This window comes from Pholis gunnellus, assembly GCF_910591455.1.
Source record: "Pholis gunnellus genome assembly, chromosome: 8".
Taxonomy (NCBI): domain Eukaryota; kingdom Metazoa; phylum Chordata; class Actinopteri; order Perciformes; family Pholidae; genus Pholis; species Pholis gunnellus.
Genome location: NC_136534.1, coordinates 20,379,718 through 20,394,099, shown reverse-complemented (window position 1 = coordinate 20,394,099; position 14,382 = coordinate 20,379,718). Strand labels below are relative to the sequence as shown.

General features: G+C 42.7%; 1 protein-coding gene across 1 annotated transcript; it reads right to left on the bottom strand.

Moving 5' to 3' along the window:
• Positions 1-1,228: 1,228 nt before the first annotated feature.
• On the bottom strand, positions 1,229-13,929 carry eva1ba (eva-1 homolog Ba (C. elegans)). Its single transcript, XM_079163870.1, has 4 exons — positions 13,702-13,929; positions 4,005-4,167; positions 2,419-2,513; positions 1,229-2,329 (listed from the first exon to the last, which is right to left on the bottom strand). Exons 3-4 carry the CDS (start codon positions 2,483-2,485, stop codon positions 1,902-1,904), a joined length of 495 nt encoding a protein of 164 aa, XP_079019996.1. The 5' UTR covers positions 2,486-2,513; positions 4,005-4,167; positions 13,702-13,929; the 3' UTR covers positions 1,229-1,901.
• Positions 13,930-14,382: the final 453 nt, after the last annotated feature.

Below are 14,382 nucleotides of genomic sequence, written 5' to 3'. Positions count from 1 at the left end.
AAACTCAAAGTACAGCTGAATGTCATTAGTTTGATGTATTTGTTTGTAAACTGACTGAGACTTAGATGAAAAGTCAGGGGAACATGATAAGTTTCATGCTGTGGGGAACATGATTTTCAAGGATATCCAGCTAATAACTTTCCAGACATTTCACTTAGAGACAAAGAAATGTCAACCTGCTGGTTGCGCCAGAGGAAAAATCAGGGGATCACTAGCGTCATTAGGATCCATCCTCTGGGAACCTTGAATGTTTGTGCCAATGTCTTGGAATGTCTTTCCAGTAGATATTGAGATGATTCAATTCATAAGTGAAGAATTAAAAGATTAAAAGCGTGTCAAGAAAGTCAATAAAGAAAGAAATGTATTACCTGGGATCCTTGAATATCTGTAATACATTTCAAGGCAATTCAAATAAAAATGTCAACCTCATGGGTGGTCATGGGGATCACCAAAGTCAGTAGGATTAACCCTTTGGGGAAAGTGAATGTCTGTAAACAAATGGCATGGCAAATGGCATGGCAATTCACAGTGGGTTGACCAACTGGCCGCCCCTACAGCTCGATGCTGGCGTGGCTTAAAAAAGAAACTGCATTGCCTTGCGCTCTTGTCAGCAATTTATCACAGCTAAGACATCCTTTAACGATACACGTTGGAAACGTGAGCTGCACTTAGCTTGATGAAGCGCCGAGGTCCCAAGCTGTCGACAGCAGGTGAAGGAAAACGCAGGTAGGACGCGCGTGATTGGACAGCTGACGTGACCAACGGAGAAGACGGGCATGGGCGATGCATTTACGGATTATGGATCCATAAAACCGTTCTTAAGTAACATGGCTGGACTTTTAGCGGGCACGTTTGTCTAGGAAATACTACAAGAGCTGCAGTAGAAGCAGCAAATTAGTGAGCAGGTGTGACAGGTGGTTAAATGGACCGCCTTTCCAAGGGTGCACTTGAGTGATGTAGGCTGCCGTATACGGAACCGGTTCCGTCTGAGTTATCCCATTCTGTTATCAGAACATCTTCCTTTCACAACCCTCATGTCTAACTCCACCAGGAAGAGGCCACCTTGTCAAAACATTTACCGTAATTGTACCTCTCTCTCTCTCTCTCTCTCTCTCTCTCTCTCTCTCTCTCTCTCTCTCTCTCTCTCTCTCACTCTCTCCATCTTGATTCTCCATCACAGCCCAAAGAATTATGAAGAGAAACATCAGAAAACGTTTTAAGCGTAATACTTTAATTCTGTCATTTCCTTTGGTAGAATTATCCCTGAAAACACAGACATGGATTTAATGTACTCATAAATTAAAGAGTCCAATTGTAATTGTCTTTATACCATATTGCGTAATCTGACCCACCACACTGATTGATATGTGTTTGTTCAACCAATGTAATTTCCTGTTTTCTTTTCCCCACAAACTAACCAGTCTAGAGGAGATTTGTCCTCACTGCAAACAAAAATAATCTTCATTGCAACATACAGTACATACATTGTCCTAATATATGCTTTCATTTTCCACTTCTTACATACATAAACCTAACTGTGTGCATTATTGTCATTAAGCGCCATACATTTTAACAGACTGATTACTTCAAGTGTCTGTCAGCTCCCACATTCATACTGCATCTTTTCCATATCAATCAGTCTTTAAGACACCTCTTGGTTTATATGTCATGTAGTCAGTTGAAAATAACATTGCTACATGGGAAGTGCAATATCACATAGTTCAGCTCTGTCAGGGCTGAGTGTTGGCATATCAAAGTGTCACATCACTGTTGTCCTGTTTCCATGATGTTGCATTGTATCAAACACAAGTCTCCCAGGCTTCAGGGACATCGGGCCCACCCAAAGGTCTATGTCTGTCCTTCACAGGGCTCACGGTGTTTCCCTTGAAGCCTTGTGTGTCTTAGTAGTAATGCACTCTTCCGATAGTACCCGTTCCCGACCCCAGGATGTCAGGCTGGCCATTCCTCCAGATCTCACGTATGATTCGTTCCCTCTCCTCCAGTCGCTGTGCCCGTTCCAGCTCCTCAGCTGAAGTAAACACGTTCACGCTCAGTGTCCCATTTGATTGGATGGTATGACTACCGACAGGGATTTCTGTGCTGGGCAAAGGGATAGGTGCCTCTACATCGTCCCCGTCTTCATCGTCATCGTCCTCACTCTCCTCGTCCTCCTCGCTGATGTCCTTTAAGTGTTTTTTCTCAGGCGTGGCGGCGTGGGCGACGTTGGTCCGCGGCTTGCAGGAGATGCGGATGACCAGGAGGCAGAGCGTCAGCACCAGGCCGAAACACACTCCAAGCACGAAGTAAAGGCCGAAGCTCTCTGGGTTTGCTACGGATGCAACAACATGAACAACGTTGGATGCTGCTTGATCTTTTGGATAGAAATCACTATGACTGCTCTCTTGCGCTGTGACTTACCTTTGATGTGTGCATATGCAGCTATGCTGTTGCTCAGGAGGTCCATTTCCTTTTTCTTCACATCCATGGTGACCTAGACTTTGATTTCTTCCCACCTGAAAAACAACAAACATATGACACCCTATTATGACTCCATAATACATTAGATTGGTGTGTAATGCATAGACAGCATTTTAATGCTTTTTCAGGTGCTGAAAGTCTTTGAAATATTCCCCAAGCACCCTTCCTACAGTGTCACATTCTGTGCAGCGCCTGGATGTCAAACCCACTGCCCACGGTACTTCTTCATAGGCCACGGAGTGTGGGTGGGATGAGGCTTCCAAGTGTCAAACAAAAGCTCCTCTGTGTCCTCCTAAAGTACTGGCTTAATCTGGGATCATCATAACGCATTTGGCACATGGCACTCTGCCTCTGCCATGTCTCTGAACCATGACAGTGCCCTCTATAAAAGAGGTCAAGAGTCAATTTTCCAAGAGCCTACAAAGGATTCCTTCCTGCCTGATGGGACTCCCAGATCAATTTGTGAAGCTCAGAGGAAAAGAGCAGTGTGTTGTTGACTTATGTGTATTGTTTGGACTTTTGTGTCCCTGACATTTAGTCTGTCCTCCTGGCATCCTGTCAGTCTGAGGAGCTCTATTGTGTTTTAAACCGTTCCCGTGTGCTCCCAAGGAAGTCCTTCTCAAAGTAAAACCTGTGGAGCTGTGCACCAGATATGATACAAGAACAGTTCAAATCCATTCTCCTTCATAATCAGTTTCTTATTTACAGTAACTATTATACATCCTCCGTGTTACCTTCATGCTACTTCCTCACTCAGTAGCTTTTGTCTTCAGGAGAAACAAGCCTGGTTCTCATCGGAAATGTTTTTTTATTTTTTTTTTTACCCGGATTGAATACCGAACCAGGGCTGGTTGTGCTGTCGGGTCAACCCTCCTCGGCTCCCCTACTCCTGCAGCCTTTTCCTGCTGACTCTGGCTTATTTTCCTCCACTTTGCCATTTTGTGAACATTTTCCATCTCTCTGGCTTGATGACATCATGGTGTTACACCATGAAACACACATAAGAGTTTAGATGGCAACAGAGGAGAAACCAGTTTGAAATGAAAAGGAAGTGCCTTTAATCGTTCCAGCGAAATGTTAACGCCATTCCTCTTTAACATGTGCTTTGTGTTGTGGCTGACTGTGGGAAAAAGAAAAAAAAAACTGCTCATGTGAAATGGTGATGAACTCTAAAGCCGTCCCACTCTTACGTGTGCACACTTTTCTCTAAGTCGAACCACATGTCACAACACCGAGAGAACATATGGATGTCCTCAAATTGCACAATTCACATGTTTGTGTTTGCATTTACTTCCAAATTGCACCCACTGATAACCTCAGTGCCTGATTTGTGTCATGATGTGAATACCTCAATGATTCATGCAGCATATTGCCTCTTTGTACCTCTTAGTTACATTCAAGCATAAAACCACACACGTAAACCACATGTAATGTGGCTCACTAATGAACTTTAAAACACAGCAAACATTCTCCGGTAAAAGCAGAGGTAAACAGAAAGTGGAGCACAGATAAAGTATAAAACTTACCACAAAATGAAAGTATGAAGCACGTTGTCAGATCCAGCTCATGGTGTAAAAGGAGTTGGATAATGGCTGCAAAACAATCACGCTTCTCTGTCTTTCTCTCCCTTGCTGTTGGATCAGGGCCTGTGATCTTTGGTCCTCAGGCTAAACCGTTCATTTGGCCACCCTGAGACGAGAGCAAACACACACACACACACACACACACACACACACAGATAGACGTCAAGCCACATTAGATCCAAACTCAGTGAGGCGTCTGCAATGCAAACAACGACGGGCCTATTGCAGGATACACGGTCCAGCAAGAGACTAGAGGCAAGCTTTTCAGTTTTCACTGGTTCAACTGTGCTGTCTTGAGCCTGTACAGGGCAAACAAAACACAGGAATGTACACTGGCCCACTTTATAGGTACAAAAATACAGTTTAATGCAATCCAATACAACAAATCTACCACAATTCTACATTTTGGAAGATTATGATCAGACACTACAACTATATGTTTATCATTGAGGGTGTAGTTAATGGTTGGTGTACTGGACTGCATTATGCCACAGACACTAGTGCACCACAGGAGTCAACAGCGCAAAAACAGTTTAGTCATTTTTGGAATAGTCGAAGAATACAGTTAAAGCTGCAGAGTCATTGTAGTTTATGTTCTCTCAAAAAGTGAGGAGAATTACAATTTCAGTGAGACTTCTAAACAATGTTATCTTTGGCTTAATAAGGAGACGGGGAAACATCCCAACTAGTTTAATGTGACAAAAATCTGAAGTTTCCCTTCTACCCCAAACTTCTTTCCCTCACAGCCGTAGCAGCTCAAAGCACCACAATCTGCCAGAAATCCGACAACACGAGCCCCAGAATCACTTTCCTTTACTCAATAAAGGCCTATAACGTGTGGGGGGTTGGTGCTTTACATGCCAGGTGGGGGATCGAGGGCTACGAAAAACTGCTGCGCTGTGAAGTTTTCTAACTTGTAGCCCTGTTTCGAAAAAAAAAGCTCCTCTGCCAGCTGTAGTTGGTTTAACAGAGCCTCGGTGCTTTCCAGGGCAGATTTTGATCCTGCTGACTCTTGGCAGATTTTATGTACACTGCAGAGCGCCTGACCGAGACAGAGCTCGGGGCTAAGTGACAGAGCGGTCACTATAGTAACATGCTCCCCCCAGGCCACGCCCCCTGTCCCCACGGGAGCGAGACGGTGGGCCTTTTGTTTCTGCAGTGCATCGTAGGGATGGACCCACGCGCTGTCTTCCTGTCGAGCTTCCTTCCTTTCTTTGCGATTATGAACAAGTTCATCTCCTCACTCCCACAGAGCCTAATCCTTCCCGACTAATGAAATCTATTCATGATTACCCAAGCGGAGCCGGAGAGCATAGGCTTTCAGTGAGATATTTTGTTTTTGTCTCGAGGGTAATAAAGTGAACAGCTCGAATGACTGCAGCAGTTCCTCAAGCCAAGGTCAAAGCTAATGACTGGACACCTACAGTAACTGGCCTCTTCTTACACTGGAATGCAGCAAACCTGAGCCTCATCAACAGTCAGGCATCTGTTTCTGGTGGTTAATGACAACTGGAGAACTGTTTAAAGCCAATCTAAACACCAATTATCCCACCCTGTTGTTTTGTTGTGTTTTTGTTTTACCTCAAGAAGGAAATTATTAACAGACTTCCTCCCCAGCTATGTGCTATCCCATGACTCAACTTTCAGACATTTTTCTCCAAGTGACCCAATTTGCTATCCTGTTGCAGATGTTGCCCTACGCTACAGCCTTGAAAACGGGACCTCAATTACAACATGCATTTGCAATTTAATGTATTGTTTTGTCCCATCATGTTTTACTCAAACTTAAGTCGCATTATAAAATGCCTGGTAACTATTATGAATGAAAGCAACACTCCTCCAATGATCCCGATGTGAGCAAATACTGACACTAACCATGACGACATGAAGAAAAAGAACTAACCCAAAATGATATTTGGCAAAAATTAAACAACAAACAAAAAAGCTTCTCACTTTATTTTTGGGCAGTGCTGACAAGTGGGAACATTCACAACAACGGCTTTGCCATAAATGTGAGAATATTGCAAGAATCGAGACACCATAATACGGGCATATTCTGTTGGAACTCAAGCTTTCCTCTGCCTTCCATTATTAAGTTACAAATAATAAATCAGATCTAGAGACGAATGCATGTAAAACATAAACAAATATTTTCCAGTCATCTGGCTGAGCAAGAGGAGGCACGTGTCTTTGTGCCACGTCTGAGCTTCTGTGACGTTAATGTTTAGTCCTATTTCGTGTCCCTGCTGGCTTATCGTTTGTCTTTCCTGGCCTCATATCCTGAGGTCAAACACTCAGGCATCCCCTTCCTGAGTCCTTTGCACGCTGCTGACTATTAAATTATCTCTTAACCCATCTTAACATGCCTTAAATTGAGTGGGAAACATATGTCTACATCTCTTCATATCATATTAAACCAAACCAAAATATGATTGGTTTTGCTCAGCTAATGTCAACAATGGGTTATTTTTGTAAGGTCAGATGAAAAAATGTGTTCAGACTGCCGGCAGCATAAATTACATTGTGGTGTGTTGTGGTGGTCTGAGAAGAGGTCAAACGCTATTTCTGACTGAGCATTGTTTGTTTTGTTTTGGTTTTGAGGAGCTGAAGAAAAGCTCCAAACTGTCATGTATTGTGATATTTTCGTTGTCATCCACTTTGAGATAACCACAATGGCGCTTCCTTCCCACAGGGGTTGTCCCTTTCCGCAGGGACAACATCCAGGTCAAAGCCCTCCATCAGGATCATTGCCATTGTCTCAGATAAGTATGCAAAGACAGAATGACTAAGCCGTCTTCTGCACACGGATGTCAACTGTGTTCATTCATAACCGGGGCGGACCTCCAAAGCAAAAGTCTGTCACAGAGTAGAAGCACTTTTCCCCAGACACTTCACCAGTACTACTTGTTTTATAAACCATCCAACAACACTCCCGTTTCACAATGAAGAAATCAAAGTCATAACCCTTCACTGGAATTTATGCAGGGAGTCAAGCCACATTTGATTCATACACTGAAGATGAAAAGGTCAGATTACACAAGGGAGCGAGTCGGTGTTATTTCCTCATTGTAATGACACACGCCAAACCGCATGGGGAAAGAAATATTTTTAATACCTTGAATTTCAGTGCAGCCGCCACAATTCCTGCCACAACGGATGGTCTTTCTGTGGTTCCCCTGCGACAAAGCTTAACAGAATGAAAATTTGAATGCAATCAAATTTCATTTTAAACTTAAGTCCACACACAGACTCTGAGGGAGATCACAGAAGCAGCCATTCATATTGATGGCATCTTACATAGTGTCTTTGCTCTTGATTTTGTTCATTAAAACGTTCCTGCTTTGATTCTGTGGCTGCTACTTAATGATGCACAGCATGAAACAAGCCAATCCGCGTAATTTGTTCATATGTTCAGCTTGCAGAGCACATTCTGAAACTGCATTTTCCCCTTAAGTAAATATACTGAATCAAAGCTCGGTCTTGGCAGTTATTCTCTCAATGATGAAGAACTCAGCTGATGAACGTTTAACAGCAACCTTCAAACTGCCAAAGAGTCTGAAACTGTATAACAAATGTATCTGCTGGATGTCTCTACGAGCCATTTATCACACACCTGTGATCTAGCCAGGAAACTGACTCCAAGTACTAAAACAAAATGGAACTTCAAGCTCTCCCCTGAACAGCAGAGGTGCAGGCGAATACTTTCCACTCGGTAAACAGAAACATTGTCCAGACCGAGATCTCTGTTCACGATGTCTGTGGAAGCATTCATGAATGTCATCAGGATGAAGGTAATTCATTGTGAAAGCCACAGCGAGTTCTCTACACGTCCAAGAAGGTTGCAATGGACATATCTGTAGAAAGTAAGAGCGCATTTCCTCCAAGTTCCTCTTGACATAAAGATCTTGGGTTTCAAGCTGCGCAAACCGTCAGTGCTGCTTCCTCCTCGTTAAGACCTGCCAGAGAATCTGACTGAGAGGAAAACTGTTGCATTTGGAAACAGGACAGCGATGTGGAGCACCAGGTGAGGTTGACCTCGATCGGACCTTGGTCAGAGATTATTTGCAAATACCTTTACAGCTTGTTTTATTCTGTAAAACGAACTAAGTTGGAGTGGCTACACTCAAATGCGAGATGAAAAGCAGAAGAAGAAAACAGATTTCTGCCAAATATTGTCCATATCTCAATGCAGATTTCAGTCGCACTTCTCCCCCTCTCTTCAACCAAAGGTTATAAAAATTGGGTGATGCAAACTCTGCCTGTTGAAAAGCCTGGGAACAGATTATTCTTGATTTATAAACAGCAGTAATATCTCAAACCAAGGTCCACTTACTCGCTCTTTGTGGAGCTTTCGACCATATCACACAACTTGGACAGCAGTTTGCTTATTTGTTTGTAACTTATTTTAATCCGCACATACATCCAGGTACATGTATGATATTTGACCCCTGCACCCAATCCTAAGCATTAGGAGCAGTGGTCAGTGTCTCACTCATGCAGACAGGAGATTAACAATGAACTCAGCCTCAACCGTTATGCATAACAAAAGGACACAATGTCCGAGATCTGAATCTACATCTGTTGATGAAGCCTGTGTTACTGTTAAAAGCACTTATTAGACTTTAGTTCAGGAGACTATGACACTCAATTATCCTGATGAAAAACACCCACTCATCAAACACTCTCTGTAGGTAAAAACAATCAGTCAAACACATTTTAAATCATATTTGGCCCTAGTCTGAACTCCAGGGTGCTGCCAGCTGCAAAGACGAACAGCTCCACTGAATGCAAAGTTAGAACTTGCCCAACTTTTATTAAGTTTCCTCTTGAGCGGGTCGTAACTGGAAATACATTTAGATCTAAACCTGTGTTGTTTGTGCAGCATTCAAACTTTGACGTTTCTGTTCCATTAGACGATTCGATCTCATCTAAACTTCTTGAATATGCTTTAGTGTTTCATATAGTGCTGACAGGAAGCTTTGTTTAGTCATGTGTTGATGTATTTGGCTTTGGGCATGCACTTTATTTGACATGGACTCAATGAACAACAGCTTCAGCTTCAAGGACAAAAACCTTTCCAGGAGTAAACACAGACTCAAACCAGTCAGGCATTGTCGGCAAGTTATTATTTGACTTTACACACTGCACTTTTCAGCAAAGGTAGGGTTGTAAATTCAACATGATTCAGTATGCCAATGTGACGCCAGCCTGCCTCAGAGTAACTGCAACCCTTGCCCCCAATGAATCCCTGTGTATCTTTAGGTCATAAAAAGGGAACCACAGTGCACTGCTTGTCCTGTGAAGAGCATATTTCGTAGACTATGGCAGGTAATGGGAGATATGGGACTGAGCTGTGGGTTAGGGCAAGTGGTTAATAGCACCCAGATGTGTTCCTGATGAGAGGCAGAGTCCGAATGCTTTACTATGTAAATCCAAGATATCCTATGTTCCATCTTCATACAGTCGTTATCACGCTACCAATCAAGCAAATCAAGCAGCGCTCATGGCAGTCAGAAGCCACATTGAAACCACAGCTGTGTGTGTGTGTTTGCGGACATAGTTTATTTGTGTGTGTCCGTGTGTTGGTAGCTACTGATTGTCTGTGTACGTTCCCGTACGTTGAAATTGATTCATATGAACATTGCTCCATGATTCTCCAAAGCAGTGGGCTTTAGATTGTCCCAAACTCAGAGCTCTGAAAATAGAGCCATGATCTCACCCTTTTCATCGATCTGGGCCACCATCCAGCAGCAGGCCAACACCACATACTGTATCAATTACATGGACCCTACGGATTACTCTCTGACAGAAAACACGTGTATGCCTTTTGTACGATGGGGTCCGTAGCATTTACTCTATAGAGCCCATGAACATGATGCGGCTCCACAAGATTTAGGAGGTTCAGAAATGTTGTTGTCACAGGAACTATGTTTGTGTAGTAAAAGTGAAGGATGCTGCACGTTTTCTGCTATTTAAAAGGCCTGTGTGACTTCTACTGGACCTATAATAGCGACCAGTGTAGTAGACATCAACAGTATTGCCATCTGTCATGGTTTCTTTAGAATTACAGTGGCATCATATTTTTTTATAAATAGAGATGAGTAAATACGACTTTCAGATCACAACCAACAGAATGCATTTTTTTGTGCGTTTCAGTTTTGGTGTTGCTCCCTTCATATGTGTGTGTCTAGCTACATGCTTGTATGTGTGTGGGGTTTGTATCTGAAATAGGAGTGTAAGCTCAGGCAAACCCACTGGAATTAGCATGTCAAACATCTGCCCGAGCTTAAACAGGCGAGTGTCTGGACCAGTGAAGCTCTGAGCCCCTGTAAGACATCAGTGGTTGATGGGAGCTTTGCTCAACACAGTTTGTGAGACAAGTCATTCATCAAACTCCCTTTTCTCTATTACTCTAAAATGTGCTCCTGGTCACTCAATGCCAGGGAGATTAGAGCTGCTGTGGTAAGCAGAACATAAGTTCTTACCAAGTATATCTTCATATTGAACTATTCATAACGTCACCATTCACATTTGAACGACGATGTTATGAACAGGATTATCTCCCGGTTAAAGTGCTCTGAGCAAACCTTTTTGTTTATAAACTCTCCCATCTGATGACCATGAGGCTGTATATTTATGATGGTTTGAAAAAGATATTAATCGTACCCAATTGCTGCATGATAGAACATGATAGAAGGTGCAATGAGCTAGGACCAGGCATGAAAAGTGAAGCCAATGCTGAAGTGCCTCAAACTTGCTATCTTTCTTAATAGCCAGCAGGGTGCAACTCTTTGGTTGCAGAAGTCTGATTATATAGAAGTCTATGTGAAAATGATTCTACTTCTCACTTGATTTATTACCTCCGAGTTTATGGTTTTAATTGCTGGTTTCAAGTCTTCTTCAATGCAGCATGATGTTCATTTAGCAAATGATCATCCCATTTAGGGTAAAGTAGATGATAAAGCAGGGTATGCTTTCCGGTTTGGGAGTTTTAGACGTATTAGAACTTCCCATTGTGTTTCAGTTCATGAAAGTGTAACATTTTGGTTGCCTAAAAATCTCTTGATCAGCGTTCAGTTGTACTTAGCTTTACCTTCTCATGTCACTGCTGGTCGTAAAAAACCCAAGGTGGTAACGGCCAAACCCCAAAAAGGCGATGGCTAAAATGCCAAAATGCCAAATTCCAGGCTTCAAAACAGCAGTTCCCAAACCAATGGGTGACGTCACGGTGTACTTCAACTTCTTATATACAGTGGATAGCTAGGACGTTCTGTTTTAAGACCCTTTGTACTAAAGCGAAAACAGGATTATAGAAATGATTGTAAGGTAAAACTAGTGGTTAATGAATCCCCTTAAATTCTAACCAGGATATCTCAGTTTTCAGTGAATTACAGGCATTGACTGAAAAATAAGAGATAGCAGCAGTAACAATTGAGAGCCAAGTGTTTGAATGGACCCCTCTGTTATAGGAAAGACTGCTTCAAAGAGATCAGCTGATGATAAGCTGATCTCGATGAATGGCTGCATGTCATTGCCTAAATATGCGCCATGAAATCTATCATCACAGTATTTTCACATATCTTTCATTCATCTCTACAGTGAAGATATGACTATCCTTGATCTCCAGTAGAGGCCAATCAGAGTCATAGCTTGCTGGGATGTTTAAGGGAGCCAGTGGTGGGCTACAGTCTTACAATTGTTCAGGCTGAACTGTAAGTAATACGGTGTTTATAGCCTTGAAGAGCTTTGAGAAAAAGGAGTAACCATGAAATTATAACTCATTCCAATTCATGTATGTCGAAGCTTTTCTATTGCTGCTGTTTGCACTAGCTTTATGCGCAATAGTACAATACAGAACCTGACCAACCGACAGTGAACTCTTGATGCAGAATTCTCTGCATGTCCAGGTAATACTGGGACATAAGAGACGCATTATACGGTAAACATTAAGACCTAAATCGCTGATCTTATATTTTAATTCGAAATTACCTCATTGCGTAAGACTAAGATAATTTATTTTTTAATATTGGCTAATAGTTCTGAAGCATTTCACTAAATGGGAAATGGAAAATTAAAAGAAGCTGCTCTGTACTCTGAGAACACCCCTGGGACTATTTCGTTTTTTTGCTAAATCAGCCAAATTCATTGTCTATGGAGTTGCTCCAGGCTTTCTACAATATGGCTTCATCACATGCACTGGTTTCTGGCCATTCAGGAGATATTTATTTTTCATTATTGTAATAAACATTAAAAACAAAAACAAATAACCGCACATTTTACCCACTTTTCTTGGAAGAGGTTGTTTGTTTCTTGTCACTGTGAAACTGCTATGTGGGGTTCTTTTGTCTTGAATTATCTCAGCTTTGTTTAGATTGAAACTTTCGGTATCTCCCCCTGCAAACAGATCGGTACCCTTGGAGTTTAGACATGCAGTTCAAATCAGAGTCTGACCTCTGACCTCCCGGTAAATAGAGTAAGTTAACAACCATCCTCGGGACTGATAAGACAAGCCGACTGATAACTGAGTCAGTGGGGTTTTGGGAAAAGGAAAAAGTCTACTGGCATGAATAGCTCGGAGAGGTCACACAGAAGTCAACTCTTCCCAGTCGGCCTTGAAGGGGTTACTTAACCAGGCATTCACACTCATCCTATGGAAGGTTATCTGATCGACTGGAGGAGGCACAGCTAAAGTGCTGCCGGCCCACTCAGATTGTGTGAATTAAAAGAGACCCCTGAGAGCAGCCCAGCCCTAACCAGTCTCCACCCATCACCTCCCTCTTCCCTCAGCTTGCCTTCTCCCTGATAAGAGGTGCTAACCACAAACGTCCAGTTGAGAGAGAGAGAGAGAGAGAGAGAGAGAGAGAGAGAGAGAGAGAGAGAGAGAGACTTTGGGAGCTGAAGCATATGGTCAACTGCTGTCCTTCATGAATGTTTCTATGAGTTCACGTCAAATATGGGGAACAGCTGAAAAAGAAACAGAGCCATATGCACCATGTGCACACTTTTCATGCCTCATTTTGAGTTAGATGGCGTCTGCTCCTTCTGGCCTCACGAAAAAAACACAAAAAAGCGACAGGATGTTTGATTTGATTGTAGCAGAGTGACAACTAATTAATCACCACAAGGTTAGCCAATAGCAGCTGCACAGGAAAGCCATTCCCGGGCTTTGCTGTCCTGTCTCAACTATAAATGCAGCATCAGCTCCTCTTTGGAAGCGGTACATCGAATACATGCAGAGAACACACACATTTAGCAGGACTGCACTGATGCACTGACACTGCTTGGGTGGATGTGGATATTTAGCTTAGTCTTGAATTGCTATTGGCAAAACAGAGTGCTACACCGTAATAAGATATGGTTATTACTGTAAACAAAAGCCGACAGCATGCGTAAGAGGGCTTTATCAAGGAGTTAACTCTGCTTTTACCAAAACTCATTTAATCTCACTTTATTATGAAAATACAAACAATCACACAAGAAATTCATGCAAAGTAAAAACGTACTAGAGCTGCTGCGATTCAAACTGCAGACACTTAACTACAGAGAAAGTTCCTCCATTGTAAAAGTAGAGTGACAGAAAAGCTGTGGTTCACTGGGGTTTCTATGGTACTATACATACACTGAAAACTGTCAAACTCACCGGTCTGTGATGCCAAGAAACGTCCCTCTGAAACGGTTCAGTCCACACAGAAAGCGTCGGGCAAAGCCTTCTTTCCCTCCAAATGTAGAAAGAATCACAGCATTACAAGCAGTCCTGACTATTTCAGTTGATTCCCTGTTGTTGCTGTGTTCAAGTCCTGAAGAGCGTGTGTGTGTGTGTGTGTATGTGTCTGCCTGAGCGTGTGTATACAGAGTCTGGGGAAGAGGTGGTAACTTCCTCTCAAAGTTGGAGACGGGGTGAGTAACAGAGTTTTCTCTCTCTCCCGGCTCCAATCCACAAGAAGCAGGAAAAGCTGTCATACTATCCCCCTTTTCAAATGGAAAAAAAGGGAACAGCCTAAAAAGGGCAAGCTCGGGGAAGAGGGGAGGGAGGAGAGCAGTGTGTGTGGGTGTGTGTGTGTGTGTGTGTGTGTATGTGTGTTGGGGGAAACCGGCAGAGAGCAACTCCAGGCAAAATAGCTCAGGTTTTCCATGCACAGTTCAGTGTGACAGAAACAACAACAACATGTATAGCTGATGCGTAGCTGCTGTAAAAGCATACTTTTACAACAAGTGAGTTGCTTTGTAGGTCTATAGTTTGTCATTTTTGGAAATGCTCTTCTCTTTCTTGGTAAAAGTTAGGAAGTTAGAAGATCGGTACCGCTCGCTACTGTAAGCTAAA

Excerpts from the sequence above, each read along its gene's own strand:
- eva1ba (XM_079163870.1), bottom strand. The coding sequence starts at position 2,485 with ATGGATGTGAAGAAAAAGGAAATGGACCTCCTGAGCAACAGCATAGCT. Across the intron at positions 2,330-2,418 it reads TGCATATGCACACATCAAAG|CAAACCCAGAGAGCTTCGGC; the intron begins GTAAGTCACAGC and ends TTGCATCCGTAG.